The 27,176-nt window shown below is 40.9% G+C and overlaps 1 protein-coding gene across 9 annotated transcripts in view; it reads left to right on the top strand.

Annotated features, from left to right (window-relative positions):
• Nucleotides 1-10,454: 10,454 nt before the first annotated feature.
• Nucleotides 10,455-27,176, top strand: part of FAM13C (family with sequence similarity 13 member C) — a 141,127-nt gene continuing 124,405 nt past the window's right edge. For 2 of the 9 annotated variants that reach the window (XM_019954095.2, XM_019954094.2), the window contains exons 1-2: nucleotides 15,077-15,246; nucleotides 24,357-24,413. In XM_019954095.2, coding sequence (XP_019809654.2) covers nucleotides 15,185-15,246; nucleotides 24,357-24,413 — 119 coding nt within the window. In that variant the 5' untranslated portion in view covers nucleotides 15,077-15,184. The other 7 variants (XM_019954090.2, XM_019954089.2, XM_070782061.1 and 4 more) reach the window with 6 other exon arrangements.

The following is a 27,176-nucleotide window of genomic DNA, read 5'->3' as shown; positions in this document are numbered from 1 at the left end:
GTGTGTTTGTGGTAGAAAGGAGGCATCTTTCAAGCCCCAGAACTCTCCACCTGTTCTTTTTTTTAATTTATGCTGTTTTCTAGGCTTTTCCGCTTGCAGCATTTTAGTTATTAACAGTATCTCTAATGAGTGATAAAGATTTAAAAATTTTTATTTCTTTGTAAGTTGATTCTAGATACTCTATTTTTGCTCACTAGATTGCCCATTTCTGATCAGTGTTGTGCCAGGAATTCATGTCCTCTTGGTTCTAGGATTTGATATTTACTGTTGTAGCTGAGAGGCGCAGTGTCACACATGAATTTGTAATGATTTTGTGAGGACCATTAAGAAGTTAGTTGGTTTCTGTGCAAAGTTCAGCCCAGCAACAACAGACCCAGTGCAGCCGAATCCTGCACTGTGGGATTGATACCAAACATAGAAACAGAGCGGCTCTGACTGCTCCAGGGCCCAAGGGAATGCATTCTCTCTGGATGTATGTAAACCACCTGCAAGTGACAGGCAGCTCACAAGGTCCGCGGAAGGTGGAGCTAAGTCATTGTCTCAAGGAGGTGATAAGGGCAAATTTTATTTTATAACAGTATATACTTAGTAATTAGAAATAGTTGTGGAATGAGACATTGTGCTTTTGAAACTATAAATATCTGCTGATTTCAGTGTCAGCAAACAGTTTTCTGGCCCAATCTTAGCAATGGATGACTTTTGAGTTATTTTTTCCAGTGTGATTGGTAGTTGGTACATTTTACTGTTTCGTTTGCCCGTATTTGTGAGCTCTGTCGGGAGAGGGCTGGGAGAAGGAAAGAGAAAGGCAGAAAAGACAAGGGAGGACATGACTAGAAGATTTTTCTTTGTCACTACTGAGCAAAATAAAATTCAAAATTGCTTCATAATTGGATTTTACCCAGGTTTTATCTAGCTAGCTAATACTGGCTTCATTAACAACATGCTCTAAGCTGAAAGTTCTTAATCTTTTTTTTTTTTCCTCTAAGCCATGCAGGATGGGTGATGGCTGGGCTGTGGAATTTTCCCATCGTGTGCCAGGGTTATGAGCAATTCTCAGTGGAAGAGCTACAGCAACTCCACCCCTTAAACCTCCCCTGAAGAATGCAGTTGGGAATGCATGGGAGACAGAGTGATGCCATTATAGAAAAAAGCTTGGATCTGCTCTAATTTATTATCTAGAAATTCAGCTATTCATGAATGTCAATATTTGAGAAATGACTTGTAAGTTGCAACATGCCAGGAGTTCAGATAACACTGGTGAGGACTATTGCTTGTAGTAGCTAAATTAGGTAGCCAGACTTTTGTTCCTTGAGAATACCAGGAATCTTGCCTCTCTTCTTAACAGCAATATCATGTGTGTGTGTATATATGATATATCCCCAAAGTATAGATTACTTGAAATGAGAAGTGTAACTATCTGCTATCAAGATTTTAAGGATAAGGAAGTCAACAATCAGTGTAAATGTCTCTGGCAGATTAAAGATAGATACAAATTCTTTGATGCTCCTCCCCTAAGGAGGTGGGTTAATTATCCTGCCTTCGAATCTGAGCTGACTCATACCTGCTTTGAGCGACAGAGTATGGCAGAAGAGATGTTATACCAGTTCAGGGCAAGCCTTTCAGTGGACAGGAAGCTTCTACCTTGGTCTCTTGGAGGTCAGCCATCATTAAGAAGATAGATTACCCTGAGACCACAATACTGTGAGAAGTTCAAGCCACGTGGCGAGGCCCTGAAGGAAGAGACGCTGTGGGGAGACGTTGGCCAGGAACATTGAGTTGTTGTCTCTCTATAAAGAAGACAGTTTGGGTGATGGTCCTCCCATCCCACCCGCCCCAGCTGACACCACATGGATCAGAACTGCCCAGCTGAATTCTTTTGGAATTCCTGACCCTCAAAATCATGAGCGAAAAAAAAAATGGTTTTTTAAAGCCATTAAAACAATAGATAACCAGAATCACCTAGGTTGAGAATTTTAAAGAGGCACAGAATGTCATGTGGTAAGCAAAGGCATTTATATAAGGAGATTACCAGTGAAAATGTGAGCAGATTTACATAGGCCAAAGCTCAGACAGCATGTACAAAGAAGGAGGATGCTATTGAGAGTTAAAAACGAATAGTTAAATGGAACTGTGGGAGGAGAAAGAAAAACTTAGAAATTTCTTTTGGAAGGTGTAGGAGGAATTATGGGGAGAAAAATACCCTTTCTCTTTCACAGAACAAAGGAAGTTTTGCTGAGTGGGCCCCACGTATCTGAGATGTGTCCTGTTACGGGAACCCATGAAAGTGTGCAGTTGTCCTTTAGTGGGATGACTCATTAAATTGCTATCTGTGTTTAACTAGAGTTTTAGCTATACCACTTGGCTGGAAGGAAGATGGTGCTGAAGAGGGGGGAATTGCCATTCCCACCTTGAATCAATTTATGACTTCCAGCTGTGGCCTAGTAACCATGGCCCTCACTTTTCTGTCACCCTAGTAGCACCCCAAATATTGGGCCCAAGCCCTTTTTCTCATTTCTTCTCTGCCTACCTACTACCTATTCAGTTCAGTTCAGTCACTCAGTCGTGTCCGACTCTTTGCGACCCCATGAACCGCAGCACACCAGGCCTCCCTGTCCATCACCAACTCCTGTGGTCCACCCAAACCCATGTCCATCGAGTTGGTGATGCCATCCAGCCATCTCATCCTCTGTCATCCCCTTCTCCTCCTGCCCTCAATCTTTCCCAGCATGAGGGTCTTTTCCAATGAGTCAGCTGTTTGCATCAGGTGGCCAAAGTATTGGAATTTCAGCTTCAACATCAGTCTTTCCAATGAACACCCAGGACTGATCTCCTTTAGAATGGACTGGTTGGATCTCCTTGCAGTCCAAGGGACTCTCAAGTCTTCTCCAACACCACAGGTCAAAAGCATCAATTCTTTGGCACTCAGCTTTCTTTATAGTCCAACTCTCACATTCATACGTGACCACTGGAAAAACCACAGCCTTGACTAGACGGACCTTTGTTGGCAAAGTAATGTCTCTGCTTTTTAATATGCTGTCTAGGTTGGTCACAACTTTCCTTCCAAGGAGTAAGCATCTTTTAATTTCATGGCTGCAGTCACCATCTGCAGTGATTTCTCAGTGATTGGAGAAAAATAAAAGTCAGCCACTGTTTCTGCTATTTCCCCATCTATTTGCCTTAAACTGATGGGACCGGATGCCATGATCTTCGTTTCCTGAATGTTGGGCTTTAGGCCAACTTTTTCACTCTCCTCTTTTACTTTCATCAAGAGGCTCTTTAGTTCTTCACTTTCTGCCATAAGGGTGGCATCATCTGCATATCTGAGGTTGTTGATATTTTTCCCGGAAATCTTGATTCCAGCTTGTGCTTCCTCCAGCCCAGTGTTTCTCATGAGGTACTCTGCATATAAGTTAAATAAGCAGGGTGACAATGTACAGCCTTGACGTACTCCTTTTCCTATTTGGAACCAGTCTGTTGTCCCATGTCCAGTTCTAACTGTTGCTTCCTGACCTGCATACAGGTTTCTCAAAGGAACATAATTTCAAACAGTCTAAGTTTTACTATATTAAATAATTATTTAATACATCCCTCCTGATTTATATAAAGGAAAAACTTATAAGTTGAATAAAAGTATATTTATTGTAGTCAGAGCTATGGCTTTTCTAGTAGTCATGTACAGATGTGAGAATTGGACCATAAGGAAGGCTGGGTGCTGAAGAATTGATGTTTTCTAATTGTGATGTTGGAGAAGACTCGTGAGAGTCCCTTGGACTGCAAGGAGATCAAGCCAGTCAATCCTAAAGGAAATTAACCCTGCACCACATTGGAAGGATTGTTGCTGAAGCTGAAGCTCTAATACTTTGGCCACCTGATGCAAAGAGTCAACTCATTGGAAAAGACCCTGATTCTAGGAAAGATTGAAGGCAAAAGAGAAGGGGGCAGCCGAGGTGGAGATGGTTAGACAGCATCACCGACTCAATGGACATGAACTTGAGCAATCTCTGGGAAATAGTGAAGAACAGGGAAGCATGGTGTGCTGCAGACCGTGGGGATACAGAGGGTTGGACATGACTTAGCAGCTGAACAACAACAACAATATTTATTGTTGTTTTTGGAAGGACTCCATCTACAACAAACTGATTCTATGACACTGGAAGAGATAGTCAACATAATTTTTGCTAAAAATACATATTCTCAAAAGATCTGAAAGGTTGAATTTGATTGTATACAGTATCACCTCAGACACATAGAATTTCATAGGAATGTATGCAAAGCTGTAAAGAGTGTAATGTTAAAAAGAAGGAGGTGCAAAGTCCATTTCACTCTTCATTGAACAAACCATGCCTGGAGTCATAACATGTTCAGGGTAGCAGGTGCACTTTTTGAAGACATTTACACAATTTATCCAGTGCTACAACAACTCAGAAAGATGCTGAAGGGATTCTAAATCATGTCATAAGAGAAGGTACTGAAGGAAAGGGGAAAATTTGGCCAGGAGACCAGAAGACCAAGGAAAATTGAAGCTAAGGTGCTAATAACAAAATGTGTCTTTTTCCCAGGAAAATGTTTGTTTGAATAAGGTTTTCTAAATCAATAGTTCTACTACCATGACCCCATCTTGTCCCCTAGGAAACACTAATGATTGATCAATTCTCCGGTGCTCTTTCTGGCTGGACTGGGACCACACCTCAGAAACAATGTTCTGGGAAGCTAGTACCATCAGCCATGTCGGCCTAAAAGCATGACATCTGTTTGTTATCCCTGCAAAGGGAAGGAAGGAATGTCTAAAACAGGAAAGCCTCATTAGCTGCAGGTAATTTGTCTTGGAAAAAGCCCACTGAAGGTGAGTCACTTAAAACAGGAGCTAACATTTCAAAGTGAATAGAAAAAATGAGGGATGAATAGAGCTTTATCTTGAAAAAGAAAGTAGAACTGAATAATCACTCTTTCATTCTATTTCTCAAATATTTACTGAGTACCTACCCTGGTAGACACCAATTTCAGCCCTGGGGATACAGTAGTGAATAAGACTAAAAAATCTTTTTTTTCAAAGAGCCCCCATTCCAGTAGAAGAGGCAATTATAACACAAATAAATATTAAATGTCAAGTAGTGACAGTTCCTATGAAGAAAAGACAGAATAAAGTGATGGGAGCTGCTAATTTCGGAAGTTTGGTCAGGGATGTTTTCCCCAAGGAAGCATATTTGAGCAGATCTGGGGGTGGTTTTCCCAGCAAAGGGAATAGCAAGTGCAAAGTGCCAAGGGAGGGATCAAGTTCACCTGTTATAATAAGCGCAGGGAGACCACTATGATTGAAGCTAAGTCTCGAGTTGTCTCAGGGCCAGGGTGCATATGGCCTGGTAGGTCATGTGAAGTGAAGTGAAGTCGCTCAGTCGTGTCTGACTCTTTGCAACCCCATGGACTGTAGCCTACCAAGCTCCTCTGTCCGTGGGATTTTCCAGGCAATAGCACTGGAGTGGAATGCCATTTCCTTCTCCATGGTAGGTCATGGGTAAACAGTAAATATATTATAAAAATGTTCTTAGTTTATATTAGGAATATAATTTATAATAGTGAGCTAATTCTTAGAAATAGTCAAGAATAAATTATGCCCATTGGAGGGTAGATACATATATGTATGTGTATGTGTGTGTGTGTGTATAATTTTTCTGCAAAAATTTTAATAGCTCATCTAATGTTCACTTCACTTCACATTTGACATGTACTGCATAATTATAAAAAGGTAACGTTTACAAAATTAATCAAGGGCTTCATAAATTTTTCCAAGAAACACTCTTAATCCTTTGATGTTTAACTTATTCCCTTTAATATTTACATGTTACCATCCTTGTCAAATTTTTATTCATTAGTCGTTATTGCCAAAACCTCATTTATCATTGGAGAAGGAAATGGCACCCCACTCCAGTACTTGTGCCTGGAAAATCCATGGACAGAGGAGCCTGGTAAGCTATAGTCCCTGGGGTCGCAAAGAGTCGGATGTGACTGAGCAACTTCACTTTCACTTTTCACTTTCATGCATTGGAGAAGGAAATGGCAACCCACTCCAGTGCTCTTGCCTGGAGAATCCCAGGGACGGGGGAGCCTGGTGGGCTGCCGTCTATGGAGTCACACAGAGTCGGACATGAATGAAGCGACTTAGCAGCAGCAGCAGCAGCAGCATTTATCATCGGTTTTGAATGTGATTCAAGCCAGTCTCCATCAATCATCCTTTACTGAGTTCATGAAATCCTGAATCTTCTGCCAAGATTAAAAATTTGATAAGCTATCAGTTTACATTATATGTGTATTTTGTTGTCAGATGGATCAGAAAGAGATTCTCAGACAAAGTTGGACTAGCATTAATTGGGGGAGGGGATGTTTAAATAAGCTGGCTGCCATCAGTTTATATTTGGTATCTCCACTTTGCTTCCCTGGGCATCTTTGAATCTTCAGGAGGAAAGCACTCAGGTTGTGAGGCCTGGTTAGTAATGTCAGGCATTGGAACTGGTGAGAGAAGGGACAAAAGGACAGAGAATCAGGGAGAGATTCTCTGTTCTTTATGGAAGATTATCTTTTCAGGCAAGAGTCCTCTTTTTCCACAGGGAAGTCTGATCACTCCCCAGGGTCCTGGCAGGAAGCTGCAAGTCGCTGTGTGCAGGCCGGGAGAGCAGGCCTCTGTTGACTTCCTGGCATTGTGAAGATCCTGGCTCCTTGCCGCGGGGTCTTGCAGAAAGTGATTTCTCAGAATTGAATGTTCCTCTAGGGATGTGTGAGTATTTTACTTCAAAGACCTATAAAGTGAGCACAAAGCCATTCTGGATGGAGTTCATTTCATTTTTAAGAGCAACCCATCTACATTTAGTAAAGTTTTCATTTTTATTGTTCTTAAAAAATACTTTGTAAACACTGTGTCATTATAAGAAACAGAAAATATCATCTTCTAAACCTACTACCCAAGCACAGCAGTTTGTTCATTCTGTCCCATACTCCTGAAATGATTAACTTTATGTTAATATAGTCTTATTATTATAATAATAATAATTATAACAGGAACATTTGTTGACCTTTTTGTGTCATTTTCAGCTATGTCATTTTATCTCCATTAAAAGCCATGAGGTAAGTCGTTATTACCTCCGGTTCTACAGTTGAGAAAACTGAGGCATGGAGTGGTTGTCCGAGTGCAAACTTCTAGTAACTGGTGGGTCTTGAATCCTGGCAACTCTAGAAATTTCTTTCTTGACCACTATTTATTGCTTTGTCTTTTGTATATAGCCAAGTCAATATAATAGAATTAACTTATTTTCAATTATAATAAAGACTGTTGTTATTTAGTCTGAAGTTCAGATGTTGATTCTAAGAGCACTGATAGAAAAAGTAAAGCATTGAAACTTCTGTCATGTCAATAAACAAATTCAAATCCAGCGTCTTCATTTTCCCTTTATTCTACTTATATTGTACAAAATAGGGTGGTACATGCAGTGCACACTATATGTCATATATGTGTACATACTACGTAACTACTCTAAAGCATGACAGGGACTATGTCTAGCTTGTCCATAGCTATGAAATAGTGACGATCATATAGCATCATTTGTTGACTCATTCATTTGTTCAGTTAATAATAATACTGGTTAATATATTTTGCATTTTTTCTCTGACATCCTTAGGAAATTCTTCCTCAGAATTCTTAGCTCAACATGATGTTAATAGGTAATGTATTTAACAAAAAACAGGTTAGTCTTCATTAAGGCTGAGAAATGTTGGTTGAGAAACAACAAAATGCTTTCCTGCCCAATATGCACTGTGAAGTTATACATCCTTTTCAAAAACTTATTTTTGATCATATAACTGTGTTTTTTTTCTTTCCTTAGACCATCTGGGAGACTAGAATTCCACTGAGGACATTTTGAGAAACACTCATCTAGAACTCCAGGACTCTAGGCTTTCTGCTTCTCTGTTTAAACTCACCTTGAACTACTATATTTTTAGTCAGTTAGTGTCTCCAAAATAACCTGTGTAGTATGAATAGTCATCAATATTTTCTTACTTCAAGTTGAATAATACAAAATATCAAAACAAAGCCTCAGATACTATAAACATAACCTTTAAACCTGATTTAAAATGCAGATAAATAATGTGAGAAGAATTGGTTAAAAATAAAAATGGATGATTTTTTTACATGCTTCCAAAAACAAGTATAGGAGATGGCGATGGCACCCCACTCCAGTACTTTTACCTGGAAAATCCCATGGACAGAGGAGCCTGGTAGGCTGCAGTCCATGGGGTCATGAAGAGTCGGACATGACTGAGCGACTTCACTTTCACTTTTCACTTTCATGCATTGGAGAAGGAAATGGCAACCCACTCCAGTGTTCTTGCCTGGAGAATCCCAGGGACAGGGGAGCCTGGTGGGCTGCCATCTATGGGGTCGCACAGAGTCGGACACGACTGAAGCAATTTAGCAGCAGCAGCAAAAACAAGTATTTTTTTTTCTTCGACTTTTTTTAAGCCATAATCAACTATATCATCAAATTCTTTCATTGAGTGAGAGTACTACCTAAAATCTAGTTTTAGTTCATACTATTCATGGAACTGCTGAAAATTCTTATTTCTTTTCCATAGACATTATTGAATACTTACATGTGTTTTATACAGTTGATATTTCATGTTGGTTTCAAAGAGCCCACATTATTTCATATACTTGGTCAAGTTCTTTTCAAAGTTGAAGGCAGTATATTTTTCCATTCCAGTGGATCACTAAGGATGCTTAAAGGAGAAAAATAGGATCTTTCTCTGTATTAGAACATTTGGAGTCAGCCCCATAGACAATTAATAAGATTTCTGAAAACTGGCAGCCTTTGAACTTTTAGAGCCAATAATCCTGAATATAAACTTACCTGTATCAGTCTCAATAAGACAGAAAGAATAAGCTTTGTTTTCTGATGGCTAAATAATGCATACATATATATAGTGAAGAGGCCATGGCTGACACTCCTGAACGTAACTCATAAGAGGCTTAGGAATGTATACATACTGTATATTAAATCATTCAAGTGATAAATATTTCTAAACTTATTTTAGTTCATAAATTTCAGATCTAAGACCTCATTTTAATGTGCTTCCGTTTATTGTTCTTTGCAGATACTAATGGTGGTGTTTTTTTTTTTTTTTTTTTTTTTTTAAACAATTTGAAGGTTTCTGGCAACCCTGTGTCAAGCCTTTTGTTGAGGATTCCTGTGTCTTGTGTCTATGTTCATCAGTGATATTGGCCTGTAATCTTCTCTTTTTTTGTGAAATCTTTGGTTTTGGTATCAGGGTGATGGTGGCCTTGTAAAATGAGCTTTGGAGTATTCCTTCCTCTGCAATTCATTGAAGGCATTTCAGAAGGATAGGTGTTACCTTTTCTCAAATGTTTGATACAATTTGCCTGTGAAGGCAATTGGTCCTGGACTTTTGTTTGTTGGAAGTTTTTCAATCACAGTTTCAATTTCAGTACTTGTGATTGATCGGTTGACATTTTCTATTTCTCCCTGGTTCCATCTTAGAAGGTTGTTTCCCTCGCTCAGAATCTGTGCATTTCTTCTAGGCTGTCCATGTTATTGGTGTATGATTGCTTGTAGTGGTCTCTTGCTAAGTCACTTCAGTCGTGTCCAACTCTGTGCGACCCCATAGACGGCAGCCCACCAGGCTCCCCCGTCCCTGGGATTCTCCAGGCAAGAACACTGGAGTGGGTTGCCATTTCCTTCTCCAATGCATGAAAGTGAAAAGTGAAAGTGAAGTTGCTCAGTCGCGTCCAACCCTCAGTGACCCCATGGACTGCAGCCTACCAGGCTCCTCTGTCCATGGGATTTTCCAGGCAAGAGTACTGGAGTGGGGTGCCATTGCCTTCTCTGTAGTGGTCTCTTACGATCCTTTATATTTCTGTGGTGTCAGTTGTAATTTCTTTTTCATTTCTAAATGTATTGGTCCTCTTCCTTTTTTTCTTGATGGGTCTGGCTAAAAGCTTATCAGTTTTTTATATCTTCTAAAAAGAACAAGCTTTTATTTTCTTTGATCTCTGCTATTGTTTTCTTTGTCTCTAGTTCATTTATTTCTGCTCTGATCTTTATGATTCAGGTAAGTGTTTGGCACTATTTTTCAAATAGCATTGGCTCATCTTATGTCTCTGTGTCATATTTTGATACTTCTTATAATATATCAAACTTTTTCATTATTATTATATTTGTTATGGTGATCTGTGATTAGTGCTCTTGGATGTTACTATTATAATTGTTTTGGGGATACCACAAACCATGTCCATATAAGATGATGACCTTAAATGATAAATGGTCTCTGTGTTCTGGCTGCTCCACCAATTGACCATTCCCTGTCTCTCTTGCCTTAGGCCTCCCTATTCCCTGAGGCACAAAGATACTGAAATCAGTCCAATTAACAACTCTACAGTTGTCTCTAAGTATTCAAGTGAGAGGAAGAATTGCACATCTCTTCCTAAGCATCTAAAACTAGAAATGATTAAACTTAGAAGAGGAAGGCATGTGAAAGCTAGGGCTCTTGTGCCACACGTTCAAGTTGTAAATACAAAGAAAATGTTCTTGAAGGAAATTGAAACACAGCATCCATTCTGCAGCCCATGGATCAAGGAGTAATTTAAACTCTCAAGTCTTACTGTCTAAGAAATACATTTTGTAAGGCTGTAACTGCCCTAGGTTGTAATTCCTCTAACATCTCTGGGCAGAGTAAATTGAAAACCTTCTGGAAAGAATTCACCATTCTAGATACCATTAAGAACATTTGTGGTTCATGAAAAGAGGTCAAAATATCAACATTAATAGCTGTTTAGAAGAAGTTGGTTTTGACCCTCATGGATGACTTTGAGGGGTGAAAGACTTCTGGGGAGGAAGTAACTGAAGATGTCATGGAAATAGCAAGAGAAATAGAATTAGAAGTGGAGCTTGAAGATGTGACTGAATTGCTGCAGTTTCATGAAACAGTGTCAACGAATGAGTTGCTTCTTGTGGATAATACAGTGATTTCTTGAGATAAAATCTACTCCTGGCAAAGATTTGCTGTGAGGATTATTGAAAAGACAGCAAAAGATTTAGAACACTATACAAACTTGGTTGATAAGGCAATGACAGGATTTGAAAGAACTGAAGTTCTACCGTGAAGAGAATGGTATCAAACAGCGTTTCGTGCTCCAGAGAAATCACTCATGAATGGAAGCGTAAACTGACGGACTGATGTGACTTCATTGTCTTATTTTAAGAAATGACCACAGTCACTCCAGCCTTCAGATAACTACCACCCTGACCAGTAAGCAGTCATCAGTACTGAGGCAAGAACCTCCCTCCACCAGCCAAAAAGATTACAGGTTGCTAAAAGTTCAGATGAGGTTAGTATTTTTTAGCAATAAAATATTTTTATATTAAGATATATACTTTTTTTTCAGACATAATGCTATTGTTTACTTAATGGACTAATAGTGTAGTGCAAACACAACTTTTATATATACTGGGAAACCAAAAAATTCCTGTGATGAGCTTTGTTGCAACATTTGCTTTATTGTGATGGTCTGGAACAAAACCTGAAGTATTTCCAAGGAATAACCTGTATTAGGCTTTTATTCAGTTACTTTTCAAAATATTTTGGGGATAAGAAAAATCCTCGCAAAGGACATTAATGAAACCTGTTGTTCTTTGAAAACTCAATTTCGATTGTTCAGAGTACATCTTTGAAAGTTAAAGATACGGCTTTCATACAAAGATAGGCACATCAGATCAGATCATATCAGTCGCTCAGTCGTGTCTGACTCTTTGCAACCCCATGAATCGCAGCACGCCAGGCCTCCCTGTCCATCACCAGCTCCCGGAGTTCACTGAGATTCACGTCCATCGAGTCAGCGATGCCATCCAGCCATCTCATCCTTTGTTGCCCCCTTCTCCTCCTGCCCCCAATCCCTCCCAGCATCAGGGTCTTTTCCAATGAGTCAACTCTTTGCATGAGGTGGCCAAAGTACTGGAGTTTCAGCTTTAGCATCATTCCTTCCAAAGAAATCCCAGGGCTGATCTCCTTCAGAATGGACTGGTTGGATCTCCTTGCAGTCCCAGGGACTCTCAAGAGTCTTCTCCAACACCACAGTTCAAAAGCATCAATTCTTCGGCGCTCAGCCTTCTTCACAGTCCAACTCTCACATCCATACATGACCACAGGAAAAACCATAGCCTTGACTAGACGAACCTTTGTTGGCAAAGTAATGTCTCTGCTTTTGAATATGCTATCTAGGTTGGTCATAACTTTCCTTCCAAGGAGTAAGCGTCTTTTAATTTCATGGCTGCAGTCACCATCTGTAGTAATTTTGGAGCCCAGAAAAATAAAGTCTGACACTGTTTCCACTGTTTCCCCATCTATTTCCCATGAAGTGGTGAGACCGGATGCCATGATCTTTGTTTTCTGAATGTTGAGCTTTAAGCCAACTTTTTCACTCTCCACTTTCACTTTCATCAAGAGGCTTTCTAGTTCCTCTTCACTTTCTGCCATAAGGGTGGTATCATCTGAATATCTGAGGTTATTGATATTTCTCCTGGCAATCTTGATTCCAGCTTGTGTTTCTTCTAGTCCAGCGTTTCTCATGATGTACTCTGCGTATAAGTTAAATAAACAGGGTGACAATATACAGCCTTGACGAACTCCTTTTCCTATTTGGAACCAGTCTGTTGTTCCATGTCCAGTTCTAACTGTTGCTTCCTGACCTGCATACAGGTTTCTCAAGAGGCAGGTCAGGTGGTCTAGTATTCCCATCTCTTTCAGAATTTCCCACAGTTTATTGTGATCCACACAGTCAAAGGCTTTGGCATAGTCAATAAAGCAGAAATTGATGTTTTTCTGGAACTCTCTTGCTTTTTCTATGATCCAGCGGATGTTGGCAATTTGATCTCTGGTTCCTCTGCCTTTTCTAAAACCAGCTTGAACATCAGGAAGTTCACGGTTCACGTATTGCTGAAACCTGGCTTGGAGAATTTTGAGCATTACTTTACTAGCATGTGAGATGAGTGCAATTGTGCGGTAGTTTGAGCATTCTTTGGCATTGCCTTCCTTTGGGATTGGAATGAAAACTGACCTTTTCCAGTCCTGTGGCCACTGCTGAGTTTTCCAAATTTGCTGGCATATTGAGTGAAGCACTTTCACAGCATCATCTTTCAGGATTTGGAATAGCCCAACTGGAATTCCATCACCTCCACTAGCTTTGTTCGTAGTGATGCTTTCTAAGGCCCACTTGACTTCACATTCCAGGATGTCTGGCTCTAGGTGAGTGATCACACCATCGTGATTATCTGGGTCGTGAAGATCTTTTTTGTACAGTTCTTCTGTGTATTCTTGCCATCTCTTCTTAATATCTTCTGCTTCTGTTAGGTCCATACCATTTCTGTCCTTTATCAAGCTCATCTTTGCATGAAATGTTCCTTTGGTATCTCTGATTTTCTTGAAGAGATCCATACCAGAGATCTATTAACTTATTAATGAGCATATCTATAAGATGATGGAGAAGGAAATGGCAACCCACTCCAGTATTCTTGCCTGGAGAATCCCCATGGACCGAGGAGCCTGGCAGGCTGCAGTCCATGGGGTCACAAAGAGCCGGACACGACTGAGCGACTAAACACACACAGACACATAAGATGATGATTCTCGTGGTTCCAAGAGTGTTTTGAGGATCTGAATATGTACAGGCATTTAGAAAAAATGTTATTAATGTTATACGACTGTTAGGTTTATATAGGTTTAGGTTAGGTTGCGTATAGGTTTATATGCAACATAAATGCATAATGCAATAAAACCATAAATGCTGAGGTTTTCTTCTGGACAGATCGGACAAAATGTGCAGTGCCAGCACATAGCTCTGTAGTGTTAGAATCTAACCAAGAGTGACTAGCAAGTCAAACACAGCTCATTTTTGTAGAGAATCAAGCAGTCCTTGGGTGGACCTGTGAAGCACTGTCTTGGTGTGACACTGATTCAGATTTTGCTCTTTCCCCTTATTACCAAGGTTTGAATAATTTTTCTAATAATCTGAAAATTAAATTTTGATTTTTTGTTGTTTAACCCATCGTCTTATATAATTTAGACTAAAAACCACCATCTCAGTGGCTTCAGAGAGTGAAGAGATTTAAAGAAGGGGATGAGGATCCTCTCAATTCAAAATAAGCATCTTTCCCAGGTGACTGTTCACTCCATATCAAGGTCAACCAGGCAGGAGAAATTAACAATGAAAAGAGAACAGGACAGACATCTCCTGGGGAATGAGGCAAGTGGGAGGCTGACAGCCTTCCCTTCCCCCAGTAGGGCTGCCTTTATTCAAAGTGGGTAGCACAGGTGGATTCGATCCCTCATCTTTTGTAAAGCTGGTTGGGAGTGAAGCTTGGGCCAGCTGCTCTGAGCAGAGCAAACCCCACCCCGCGCACGTTCCCCCCAGTCACCAGCTAATGCCTGGAATAAATTTTCCCCTCTCCTTGCTTTGGTTCATTCAGAGCTTTGAGGTCCTGGGCTGGGCGCTTCCTCGTGGGGTCTGAAATAACGGGCGTGCAGATTGACTGGTGTAATGCTACGAGCCCTCTGTCAGGGCTCTTTTTCTTCCTGGGCAATAAACATAGACACCAAAAACAGCAGTTACGATCCCCTCCCCCTCTGGTTCCCTTCCAGCTTTTTCTGAACGATCTGTGCATCTCTGCAAGCCTCCATCCCTAGAGGGGGTAGCTCTTGTAAAACTGGTAGGAGACGTCTGGAAGAAAGCAAGTCCCCCGGGGATTTCAGCACCTGGGTAGAAACAGTCGGGCTTTCCAGGGGGTGGCCGGCACGGGAGGCCTGGATTAAAGGCGGCGCTGGGCTGGCGAGATTGAGGTCCCCGAGTACCGCTCCAGGTGCTCCTCGCGGGGGTCCCGGGTGCGGCTGGCTGCCGCGCCCCGCCCAGCTCTGTCCCCGCAGCCTCGCGGGCTGCCGGGCTTTGTGGTTCGCCCGTGCGGCTGGGCCCCTGCTGGGGGTGTCGTTACGAGCATGTGCAGACAGCAGCCCAAGGTAGAGAGAGCGTGCCGGGCGAGCCCTGAGACTTGCCTTGCAATGCCATGTTTGTGTGTGTGCTCTAACTCCCGGAGAGCAACCAGGGAGACGGCTCCCCGGCCGGACTTGGCTGATGTTTTCTTGTTTCTGTTTCAGCCTTCAGGATAATTCCTTCAGCAGCACCGCTGTAACAGAGTAAGTGATTCTTGTCAATACAATAAGATTTGCATGCCTTTCTCAGGAAGCAACTAACGTGAAGGTATCCTCCCCCGTCCCCAGCTGCTCTGGGTACTAGATGCATTGTCTCCTGTAATCTGGGGCCATGAAGACTGGGAGACGTGGGGGCTGATGGGGCCCAGAAATCTTTACAGGTTGAAACCAGCCTTTTAGCAACTATGGGAGAGCTATGAAAGCAAACTGATGGCTTACGGGAGCACAGTGCTCCCAGATTTGTGTTCTTGGAGTTCAGATTTATGAAAAATAAATCTCGTTGACATGTCAGCAAGGAAGCTTTGTTGTGTTTTGCCAACACTGGTGTCTGTTTTCATGAGCACGCTGTGTACATTTACAGCAAGTAGGAGATGGATGTGAAATGACTCGAGTTGAATTCCAGCATGTGATAAATAGGCTAAACTTAGCCTCACCCTCTCCTTTGTACAGACTTTTAAGACAGTAAACTTTTCTTGCATGCCCTTTGTCAATTTTGTCTTCTGCCCTCAGAGATCTGGCTATCGTAGGACTGTGTTATCTACTCCTATGGCTAAAGCTTTTGATTGGGACAACTAATACCATTCAAACGTGGAATGAAGGAGTGTAAATATTTCACTCAAGACCAGCATGCATGGTATTTTTTATTAGATATTTAGAGTTTATGCTTTTAATTCTTGCCATCCTTTCCTTAGTGTTTTTCTAATACTGTATTATATGTATATGTTAAAAATTAATAGGTAGTGTATTATGCTAATACTATATGTAACTGATGTGTAATTTACATGTATACATATATGTATGAAATATCTGTGCTTTATTTAGCATTCTTTCTCTAGGCTAACTCACGGTGTTTACTTCTGGGACTTTATGATAGAAGTTACTCTAAATAGTTTTTCAGGAAAAAGAGGTGTGTATGGTTATATGCTCAACTACATTAAAAAATGCTGCAAGTTTGATACAGAAGTCCCAGTAGCTTGGGAACTATTTGCTAAAGTTCCCTAACAGGCAAATAAATGATGTGAGGTTCAAGTCACTGTATCAATGACTTGATAGTGGAGGACTACAGGGCTTCCCAGGCCCTCTTGATTTTTACATTCTTTTGTTTCTCAGGATGCTACTGTCTTAGAGTTGAGCTTTGGGCTGTCTTAAGTGGAGTTACTTAAAAAAAGAAAAAGATCCAGGGTTGATTTTAGAAGATCCAGTATAAAACACTCATTGAAACCTTCATCCTGTTAATGAACTTGCTTGGTAACAGTACTATAACTTTGCTTTTCTAAAAGCCTTAGAGTGGGGAGAGGTGCAGGCCAGAGATGAGGCTGTGACTCGCAGGTTTGGGTACACGGGTATTGCTTTCTTCCTTTCACTATGCATACGGCACCACATGCTTCCTGGGCCTGACTCTCAGGACCTGGTGTGGCTGAATCCCCAAAGTCAGCCACAGGCATAGCAGCTTCAAAATGGAGTTCCTTAGTTTTAGATTTCACATGGACATTGTTTTAAAAATGGTTTCAGTTAAATGCTGGGGAAAGTCTGGTACCTTGTCTTTGGACAGTCCCCAAGGAGTTCTGATTGCATAAGACCTTGTTGTTGTTTTCAGAGAAGTGACAGAGACTTATTTTAAAAGGCACTGAGTGACAATTGGGATGCCATCTGGCTAATCTAAAAATCTGAGGGGCATATTTGAAGCATACCAAGCCTTCATAGGTGTAACAGTCCAGTCTAGGGCCATTTATAACTAGTCATTGTCTAATATAGTATTTTCTCCTCCCCTCAGTTTTCCTTGGTTCTTTAGGCATGACCCCAAAGCCAGCAGGACCAGAATGTGCTATACTGAGACAGAGAAGTGGCAGGTGACTCATTAATGTTCTGGTCTTGGCGTACAGCACTTGCCTGTATTCTGTGTTTTGGATAAAAGAAAACATCGCCTTTCTCCTATCTCCACCCTACTTCTACTTACTCCTACCCACCCACACATACTTATCTTTTCTACTGCCTGAAATTCTACCTAGAGATTTTTTTTTTTTGGATGAAGAACTCTGGTGGTGACCCTTATTAAAATGGAAATTTAAAAAGTCTGTGTCCCTGGGAGGTAGATTCAAATTGTCATTAATATTTTAATATAAATTATGTTATCAGGTAGTCTAACCTAACAGGGTTCTGCTTGGCCAGCTGGGGGTCTTTTAAGGGTCAAAGGGAGTGGAATTGGGAGGGACTCAAGGACACATTTTGTTCTCTTCTTAATTTTTCCCATGCCTTGCCTGTCCCTGTCTGTGCAAATGTGGCCCAATTCAGTTTCTTTTTCCTACCCAGATTCTTCCAAGATCAGAATGGCCTTGGCCTTGTGTTCTCTATCTGTGTACCCTCTCATATGTTATTTTTCCACGGTCATTTCCTCTGTTGCCCTGGCTAACTCGTTACTTGAAATGAAGCATACCCAGCAATGAATTCTGCGGCAAATTAGTTATCATCCAAAGCAGTAATTCTCAAAACGAAGGACTGTCAGTATCATTTGGGGAAGGGGTTAGGGGCTTGTGAAAAATCCAGAGTTCCCAGGCTTTATTCTCAAGTGGAAACCTAGAGATGGGTGATCGTGTTGGAGTCAGCCAAATGCTGGTCTGGGTTTTGTAAACCTTTAGGTCAGCATTGAACATTTCAGAAGCATACTAGTTATGTGGGGGGAAAGCAATCTAGTTTGAAAACTCACATTCCTTGGCCCTACCCTCAGAGAGTCGATTTAGTTGGGCTAGCAGTGAGGATGAAGCTGGAACTTGCTATATTTTTCCATTTTTTAAAATTAATTTATTTCAAAAATTGAAGTATAGTTGATTTACACTATTGTGTTAATTTCCGCGTACAACGAAGTGACTCGGTTACACAAGCATATACATTCTTTTTTATATTCTTTTCTATTATGGTTGATCCCAGGAAATTGAATATAGCGCAGCTTGCCATCTTACTCAGACACTCCAGGTGGTGCCAACGCAAATGGTTCTGGGGGCACACTTTGAGAAATCCCACAGGATTGCAGGCTGTACCTCTGCGACTGTGCCTTCAAGGAACACGGTACTGCAGGGAATGACAGTCCCCTTTTGAGTACAGCAACATTTTATCTCATCACCAGTCTGAGACCTCTGTACTTATTTACCCCAAATCAAAAAAGAGACTTATGGGTATTTCTTTCTCCACCATTATTCTAAAAAACAAGTCTTTCTCCCGCTCTGGGAACATAGACTGAAGAGACTATTCGGTGGGCTTAGTGTGGAGCAGAAGCACCGTAGGCGTCACTGCTTGATGCTTTGGAGTCCTGGGAAATCCCTTAGCCGCTGGGTGAAGGTAATGCTTACCTCACACCATTGTCAGGCTTAATTGAGATCATATGAAAGAGAAGATGATGCAAAGTACCTTTTAACTTTTTCTTGTTTGTGGTTGATAGAGGAAGCAAAAGTCCAAGTAGAGAGATAACTAACTACCTCGAGCACTTCACAGGAAAATGATGGCAAGGACAAATTATTCATGTATTATCTGGGCAACCACAAATTAAAAACTCTCGGACTTAGAATCTAGTTGATGAGAACCTCAAAGGAAATCATTTGATAGAGGTTTCTTTACATTTTTACTGTGAACAGCACTAAGAAAAACATTTTATATTGCAGTCCAGCACACACATACATACATGATTTATTTGAACAAGTTTTGTTGAAATAACACTTCAGTTCAGTTCAGTCGCTCAGTCGTGTCCGACTCTTTGCAACCCCATGAATCGCAGCACGCCAGGCCTCCCTGTCCATCACCAACTCCCGGAGTTCACGCAGACTCACATCCATCGAGTCAGTGATGCCATCCAGCCATCTCATCCTCTGTCGTCCCCTTCTCCTCCTGCCCCCAATCCCTCCCAGCATCAGAGTCTTTTCCAATGAGTCAACTCTTCGCATGAGGTGGCCAAAGTATACTGGAGTTTCAGCTTTAGCATCATTCCTTCCAAAGAAATCCCAGGGCTGATCTCCTTCAGAATAACACTTAGCCCTCACTGTACTGACATTTTTTTTTTTTTTCTATTCTGTTTCTCTACCAATAATAAAAACAAAATACTGATAGCTGCTGTCTAATTTCAGGACCCTGTAATTATTAATCCCGTATAATAGGTCACAATTTATAGTTTGAAAAATATTGTACCAGAAGATGGTCAGTTTAATATTTACGAAGATCATTAAAGAGATTGGTCTTTAAATTCTTTGATCAGAATAATGTGTAGGAAGAGAATCTCATGCCCAGGACCAGTTGGGCACTTGATCTGAGTTGATTTTTTTTTCCCCCAGAGTCAGGATATCTGGGTATGGGTTCCCACTGTGAAATCTAGTTTTATAATCCAGCCAGTATTGTGCATTTGCAGGGGGCTCTGGGGCAAGGACTCAGTAGAACAATCAGAAAGAAGATGTTAATTAAATAGAACTTGATGACCTTCGCAGAAGCAATGGAAAACCCAATTGAACTTAAAGAATTTGTGTATGTGTGGTCTGGAAGCCATAGAAAGATCTGTCTCATTGCCATATCTGCAAGCTAGAAATTGTGTTTTCTTGGGCGATGGCTGGAGTTGTTCCGTAGTCCTTAAAATCTAATTAGCTAATTAGGTCTAGCCTCCTACTTCAGAAAGCATCTGCAACTTTGTATGTTCTGCTGCTGTTTCCATTTTTAACTAATTGTGCTTTGAGAAGAAAGATTAATAGGGGGATGAAAAAAAAAGTTCTTGCCAAATTCTTAAACAATAGGTATTGTTGAGCTCGAAGGTTGAACCTCTGTTTGAACCCTAGTTCTTTGGAAGCAACAATTCTAGATTTTTCTTCTTCATTAATTTTTCTACTTAGCTAGGTTGCTTTTATTGGGAAGCATTTTAATTCACATTACAAAGTTCAGATGATCTATTAAAGCAGATGCATCAAATAGTGGAGAACAAGACAGCATTTAGGAATTATTGTTTTCCATGAGATGGAAAGAGTGGGTTATTGAGACTTCAAAAATTAAAAAAAAAGGAAAAGCAAGGAAATTGATCCGAGGTTGCCAGAGTGGTTCATTTGCATGCTATAGGTACATCCGTGTCCCTCAGTGCTTGGTCTCTTTTTTATTTATATGTTTGCCTAGTTGTCCACTTTGGGGGGAAAGCTAATCAGATATCATGAACAGGCTCAGAGGTTAATAGGGAAATGCTCTATAGGCCATACATTTTATCATTCATACTCAGTTGTCAGACAGACATTGTACACGTGCTTTAAGCAGTACACTTAAAGTCAGCAGTGCTAAACATCATGAGCAGCTACATTTGCTGACAACTTATTGGAGAATTTATGATTAGAAATAAAGTAGTTACTTTCCATTAGAAGTCTCTGTTACTAAAATCAGTCAAATATTCTAGAAGAACTTTTTCTTTTTTGACAGAAAACCCAACTTTGCATCAGTTTACTGTCAGTAGCAAAATTCATTTACCTAGTTAAAGTGAGTCTAATCTTAATCCTGACAGCATACACCTTTTGTTTTTCAAAATTCCTTTTTCACAAACTTTTTGTCACTTTCTAGATCCAGACAAATTTGTGCTTTATTTCTTCATTACAGAAATAAACAACCATAGGAAAAAATTATTATCACCATTTTTCCTCAACAAAAATATCTCCATTCTTTATACATTCTCTTTGTTGACAGCATATATCCTACTTGCTTTACATATCAAAATGTTTCACTTATCATTTTTACATATGAGGACTTACCAAGAGTCCTCAACAGCAGTTACAATTTTTAACCCTTGAAAGTTTTAACAAAACCAAGAAACAAGTGGTTGAAATGTTACATCAGCATTTTCTGATTGCAAACTTAAGAACATTCTTCATAACTTCAAAAAAAACATACATTTTTTAATAGCATATTTTTCTTCAGTAGTACAACACATATGTTTAATAAACCCAAACATCTTTAGTTTCCCTCTTGGTCTTACAAGAATACAAAAGTAGCTAATCAGTTTATGGAGCATAGCCAGAATAGCCAAATTATACATTCAGTTTTAAAGCCTTTTTCCCCCTTTGTATAGTTAACCCAAGGCTGAAGATCCAGGCAAAGTGGACTGTGTTTGTGTTTCAAGGACATGATAAATGTCACTCAGACTTTTTCTCAGGCGTGTTTTTGTTTTCTCAGGATCTGAAAAAAAGTGTTTTATCAAGTTAGTTTTCCTTAACTGCATATGCAAAAAGAACCAGTTTTGTGAATTTCAGGGCTTTCATCTTAATCAATCTTCTTCAGATTCTGAAGAATACTGTAGCCATATATTGTCCAAAAAAATCATCTTTCTTTTTTAGTCATAAATTCACAACTAAAATTTTTCTTAATGAATTGAACCTGAATTTCCCATTTTGTATAAGGCAACAAGAATACCGATCAACACAAGTGGAATATACACTCACACACCAAACAACAGATCCATCATAAACTTCTCTGAAGGTGACCAGTACAGAGTCCCGAACAAACACTTTGTGGAGTCCCAAAACAAATGGTCCTCAATGGTAGTCAGATGTCAGAACCAATTGGCAAAATGCCCAGATGACACTCGGTGCTCACAAACGGTCCTCAACATCAGACATATGTCAGAACCAACTGGCAAAATGCCCAAATAGCACCTCATGTCCCAAACAGTTCTCAACATCAGGCACACATCAGAACCAACTGGCAAGAATGTCCAAATAGTACTAGTGCTCACAGACAGTCCTCGCAGCAGTCAGAACCACGTGGCAAGCACTCACGAATGGGAATGTTGCCTGTGTGCACACTGGTGGACTTACCTGGTTTTGGAGCTCCTCAGCTCATCCCAAATGCAAGTTTCCATTCCGCCAAGAAAGGCGTAAGTGGGCAGCCAGTGCCAGTCAGGGGAGAAACAGGGAGGATCCTTAAAACAAATGGTTTCAGTTTTGGTTGTTTTAGGTACAGTTAATCTTCAGTTTGGAGAAGGCGATGGCACCCCACTCCAGTACTCTTGCCTGGAAAATCCCGTGGACAGAGGAGCCTGGTAGGCTGCAGTCCATGGGGTCGCAAAGAGTCGGACACGACTGAAGCAACTTAGCAGCAGCAGCAGCAATCTTCAGTTCCGGGGTGCTCTTGTTCCCATTTCTTTGTGGTCAGTTCTCAGAATTGTGGCAGCTGAAGTCCTGGGTACAGTCTGGTCATCATGTAGTTAACTCCTCCACCTGGGGTCTTGATCTATAAGACAGATCACAGGATATGGCTCAGAATATTACGTACAGCCCTTGAGAGAGAACTAAAGGTCCTTGCCTATGCTTAATGACTACCTTATTATTATTTAGTCTCCTTAGACTGTTTTCCTTTGTTTCAGCATTTCTCACTTCTCTGATTAAACTTATTCTTTGATTAAGGTTTTTTACAGGCACAAGGCAGGCAGAAGACATGGTGTGGGGAGGGGGAAAGGACCACATACCGTTTCATGATGACGTAGGTGTGGGATTGTGAGGTGAGCGGGAGGGAGGCTTGGGGGGGGGTATATGTATGCACACAGCTGATTCACTTAGTCGTGCAGCAGAAACTAACACAACATTATAAAGCAATTATACTAAAAAAAGAAAAGGTAGTGCTGCTCAAAGTGTGGGTTCACAAACTGTAACTAGTCTGAGATAAGAACAGTACAGAAATAGGGAGTATGCTTTTAATAACCTTTATAAGAATTTGACATTCCTGTGACATTTTTACCAAATTATTTCTCCATGGTGGATTGGAAATAGAAAACCAACTGGTCAGTCCTGAATCCCAAAAAGTTTGAGAAGCACAGCTCCAGTGCCTAAGGCAGTATTTGGAAGCAGTCAGTGCTCAGAAATGCTTGCCCACTTATTTCAGGCCCTTCCTGGTGGCTCAGACAGTAAAGAATCCACCTGCAAAGCAGGACACTTGGGATTGATCCCTGAGTCAGGAAGATTCCCTGGAGAAGGTAATGGCCACCCACTCCAGAATTCTTGCCTGGAGGAAGGCGCCTGGCAGGCTACAGTCCCTGGGGTCACAAAGAGTCGAACATGATTGAGCGACTAGGCACACACACTTATTTCAGGCAACAGACTTGCCGAAGGATCCAGGTTAGTGATTTGATTCAAATATTTATGAAGTATCTACTCTGGGGTAGCATTGTGGGCACTGTGGCAGGATATCTAGAAAAAGACACGATGGTTGTTTCTTTTCATGGAATTAACAACTGATTAAAAAGATCTCAGAGGTACAAAGAAACTACATAACAACACTAGGTAAGAACTAGATGGTGACTAAAACCTCTGAATGAAAAGTAAGCATTTATGTACTAAGGTTAAAGTGGGAACATGGCATGTGGATGAACTTGGCAAGGAAAGTTCACAGAGCTTGTAAGGCTTGAGCAGTGAAGGCTGAGTAGGAGTTGAAGATAGAAAAAGCATTCCAGGTTGGAGCAGGGTGGGGTGAGGTTGGGTGGGATGGGGTGGGGAAGGCTGAGAACAGGAACAAAGGCTCCCTCATACACTGGGGTGAGACTGCGGTCCTCCTCAAGATGCCCTTAGGCAGTGTAGAGCTCGGGAGATTTTTCAGTATGGAAAAGCCAAGAATTTTTCATAAGGTTATTTCATAAGTTTTGTGAAAAGGAAGGAGGTCAGGAAAGTCTGGAGGCCAGTGGAGCAAGCCAGATGGCAGCTGGTATGGTTTGGGACTGCTGGAGGCAGAAGAAATGCCAGGAGGCATGTAGCTGCGTCCCTTTTGAGCCAACAACAGCCTACCAGTCTTGCTGTCAGATGTTCCCTCAAGGGCTGTGAACACTTAGGTTGGTTGCTAAGGTCTTGTTAGTTGAGGTGATACAAAGCACTGGATGAAAAAGGAGTGTTACCTCTGGTTCTAAGCATTTAAGCTCACGTGATATGACAACATTGGTATCATTACCTGGTAGACATCTGAGGAATTGACACTGGTTTGGGTGAGAGTGGTAAAGATTGTTCCTTTCTTTAGTTTCCTGTGCTAATCTTCAAATAATTCTAGAATATTGCTTCTCTGCTTCAGCAGACCCTTGGATCTGATGTGGTTTTATTTTCTCTCTTCAGGTGTGACGAAGACGCAGTCTCTCTGCATGAAGATCAGACTGATTGCTCCAGTCTCAGGTAGGACCCACCATTGCCTGGTTCTTAATTATGAAGGACAGAAGCCATCTGGTCTGGTGTCTTAACTCTCTTTGAATTCTAATGATTTGTTCTCATGTCCTATTTCTTCTAATAGATTATCAGCTCTTGAAGGAAGTTTTGTTCGCTTTTGGATACCCCCTTAGCACTCAGGACAGTATCTTTTCTATGGAGAATGCTCAGTAAATGCCTATTGAATTAAACATTGATTAGTGCATTTAAATGTTCCCATCATAGACTTTAAGGAAGAGGTTCTAGAATTATTCACCGAACATGGCAGTCTTGGTCATCAGGGAGTTCATCGTATGATGGCTAAATCTTAACGTTAACCATTTCTCTTCCAAGTTTGCTGTGTTCAAGCACTTTCACATACATTTTATTATTTAATCTTAACAGCCAAAAGGAAGCTGTTGTTTCCTTCCTCATCCCAGGTGGAAAAACCGAGACTCAGAGGGATTATAGCTCATCCAGAATTAACACAGCTGTGATGAGGCAGATTTTGGACTCTGGTATATGTGACACAAAAGTCCACTTGTTGGATAAGAAATAGTTGTTGAAGGCCTTTGTTTCATACTTTTTTGTGCACATCAGAAACCAGTGGAGACAGATATGGGATGTAGAAATACAAATCAGTCTCTGCTCCCAGGGGTTCAGTGCACTGGAGGAGATAGACAAGAATGTAGATGATGATGCAACAGTGCATTAAGTGCTATTTTTCTACAGGGAAACAGAAGACTCACTTAGAAGGACCAAATAGCCCGGTGAGGTTTCTGGGATGGATTCCTGAAGAAAATTACATGTGGCACGTGACTCCTTTTTTTTTTTTTTGGTGGAATATAAGGCCCAAAACTATGATGCTACCAAGCAGAGGGAACAAATTACTGGCTAGCCAACAGAGAGCAGAGAGAATTCAAGCTGAAGCAAGCAGTTCAGGATGGCAGGAACCCTGAGAGCTGAGGAGGCCAGGAGTGGTAAGAAATAAAGTCCCAGAGATAAACAAAGACCTGATTACAAAAGTTTTAAGTACCCTGCAAAGGAGTTTGGAATTTATCCTGGAGGCATTGGAAAAACTAAAAATAGCCTTCAGTTTTTTCTGCGCAAACAGCTACTCACCTAAGGCCCCGTGTGAGAGTAACAATAGCCCCCATTTATTGGATTGTGGTCTGGAGCCAACTTTCTTTGGTAGGCATTTCACAGAGACTGTACTCCTGTACTCCTGTACGGGAGATGCATAGTGTCTTATGGATGAGGGGCACAGAGGTGAGGTGGTGTGGCTCAGGATGCATTTCTAACGAGTGGGAGGATCTTTTGGACTCTTGTTCTTTTTAGAACACCATGTTCATTCTCAGTTATGGCTGGTTGCAATAAGAAGTGACATAAATTACATTACCTGTACTCTGTTTTGGGGATTCTGAGGAACCAGTAATAGGTTAGAAGTGTATTCATAAAGATGACTTTTGTATTTATGTTTTACATTTGTATAATAAGAGAAGGTGCTTCCCCCTGCCCCCCACATTCCTTGTTCTTCAAGTCAAGAACGACCTTTACATCTTTTGGGTGCCTTGAAAATATGACATAAAAACAAAATTCAGGTTTTATTTTTAGGAAGCAGTCTATCAAAACAGTCATTTTAAATTTGAAAAGTCACTTTTTTCTTATTCTTGAGTGTTCTAGAATTCTCCTTGAATGAGGAACATTTCAGTTCAGCTCAGTTGTGTCCAACTCTTTGCAACCCCATGGATTGCAGCATGCCAGGCTTCCCTGTGCATCACTAACTCCTGGAGCTTGCTCAAACTCATGTCCATCGAGTTGGTGATGCCATCCAACCATCTCATCCTCTGTCATCCCCTTCTCCTCCTGCCTTCAATCTTTCCCAGCATCAGGGTCTTTTCCAATGAGTCGGTTCTTTGCATCAGGTGGCCAAAGTATTGGAATTTCAGCTTCAGCATCAGTCCTTCTAATGAATATTCAGGGCTGATTTCCTTTAGAATGGACTGGTTGGATCTCCTTGCAGTCCAAGGGACTCTCAAGAGTCTTCTCCAACACCACAGTTCAAAAGCATCAATTCTTCTGTGCTCAGCTTTCTTTTTAGTCCAACTCTCACATCCATACATGACTATGGAAAAACCATAGCTTTGACTAGACAGACCTTTGTTGGCAAAGTAATGTCTCTGCTTTTTAATATGCTGTCTAGGTTGGTTATAGGTTTTCTTCCAGGGAGCAAGCTTCTTTTAATTTCAAGGTTGCAGTCACCATCTGCAGTGATTTTGGAGTCCCCCAAAATAAAGTCTGCCACTGTTACCACTGTTTCCCCATCTATTTGCCATGAAGTGATGGGACTGGATGCCATGATCTTAGTTTTCTGAATGTTGAGTTTTAAGCCAACTTTTTCATTCTCCTCTTTCACTTTCCTTAAGAGGCTCTTTAGTTCTTCACTTTCTGCCATAAGGGTGGTGTTATCTGCATATCTGAGGTTATTGATATTTCTCCTGGTGATCTTGATTCCAGTTTGTGCTTCATCCAGCCCAGCATTTCTCATGATGTACTCTGCATATAAGTTAAATAAGCAGCCTAACAATATACAGCCTTGATGTGCTCCTTTCCCAATTTGGAACTAGTTTGTTGTTCCATATACAATTCTAACAGTTGCTTCTTGACCTGCATGCATTATTTCTCAGGAGGCAGGTCAGGTGGTCTGGTATTCCCATCTCTTTAAGAAACATTTAGGTTATGGTAAAAGCTGCT

This window comes from Bos indicus, chromosome 28 (genome assembly GCF_029378745.1).
Source record: "Bos indicus isolate NIAB-ARS_2022 breed Sahiwal x Tharparkar chromosome 28, NIAB-ARS_B.indTharparkar_mat_pri_1.0, whole genome shotgun sequence".
In the NCBI taxonomy this organism is placed as follows: Eukaryota; Metazoa; Chordata; class Mammalia; order Artiodactyla; family Bovidae; genus Bos; species Bos indicus.
This window is presented reverse-complemented; position numbering and strand designations above follow the sequence as displayed.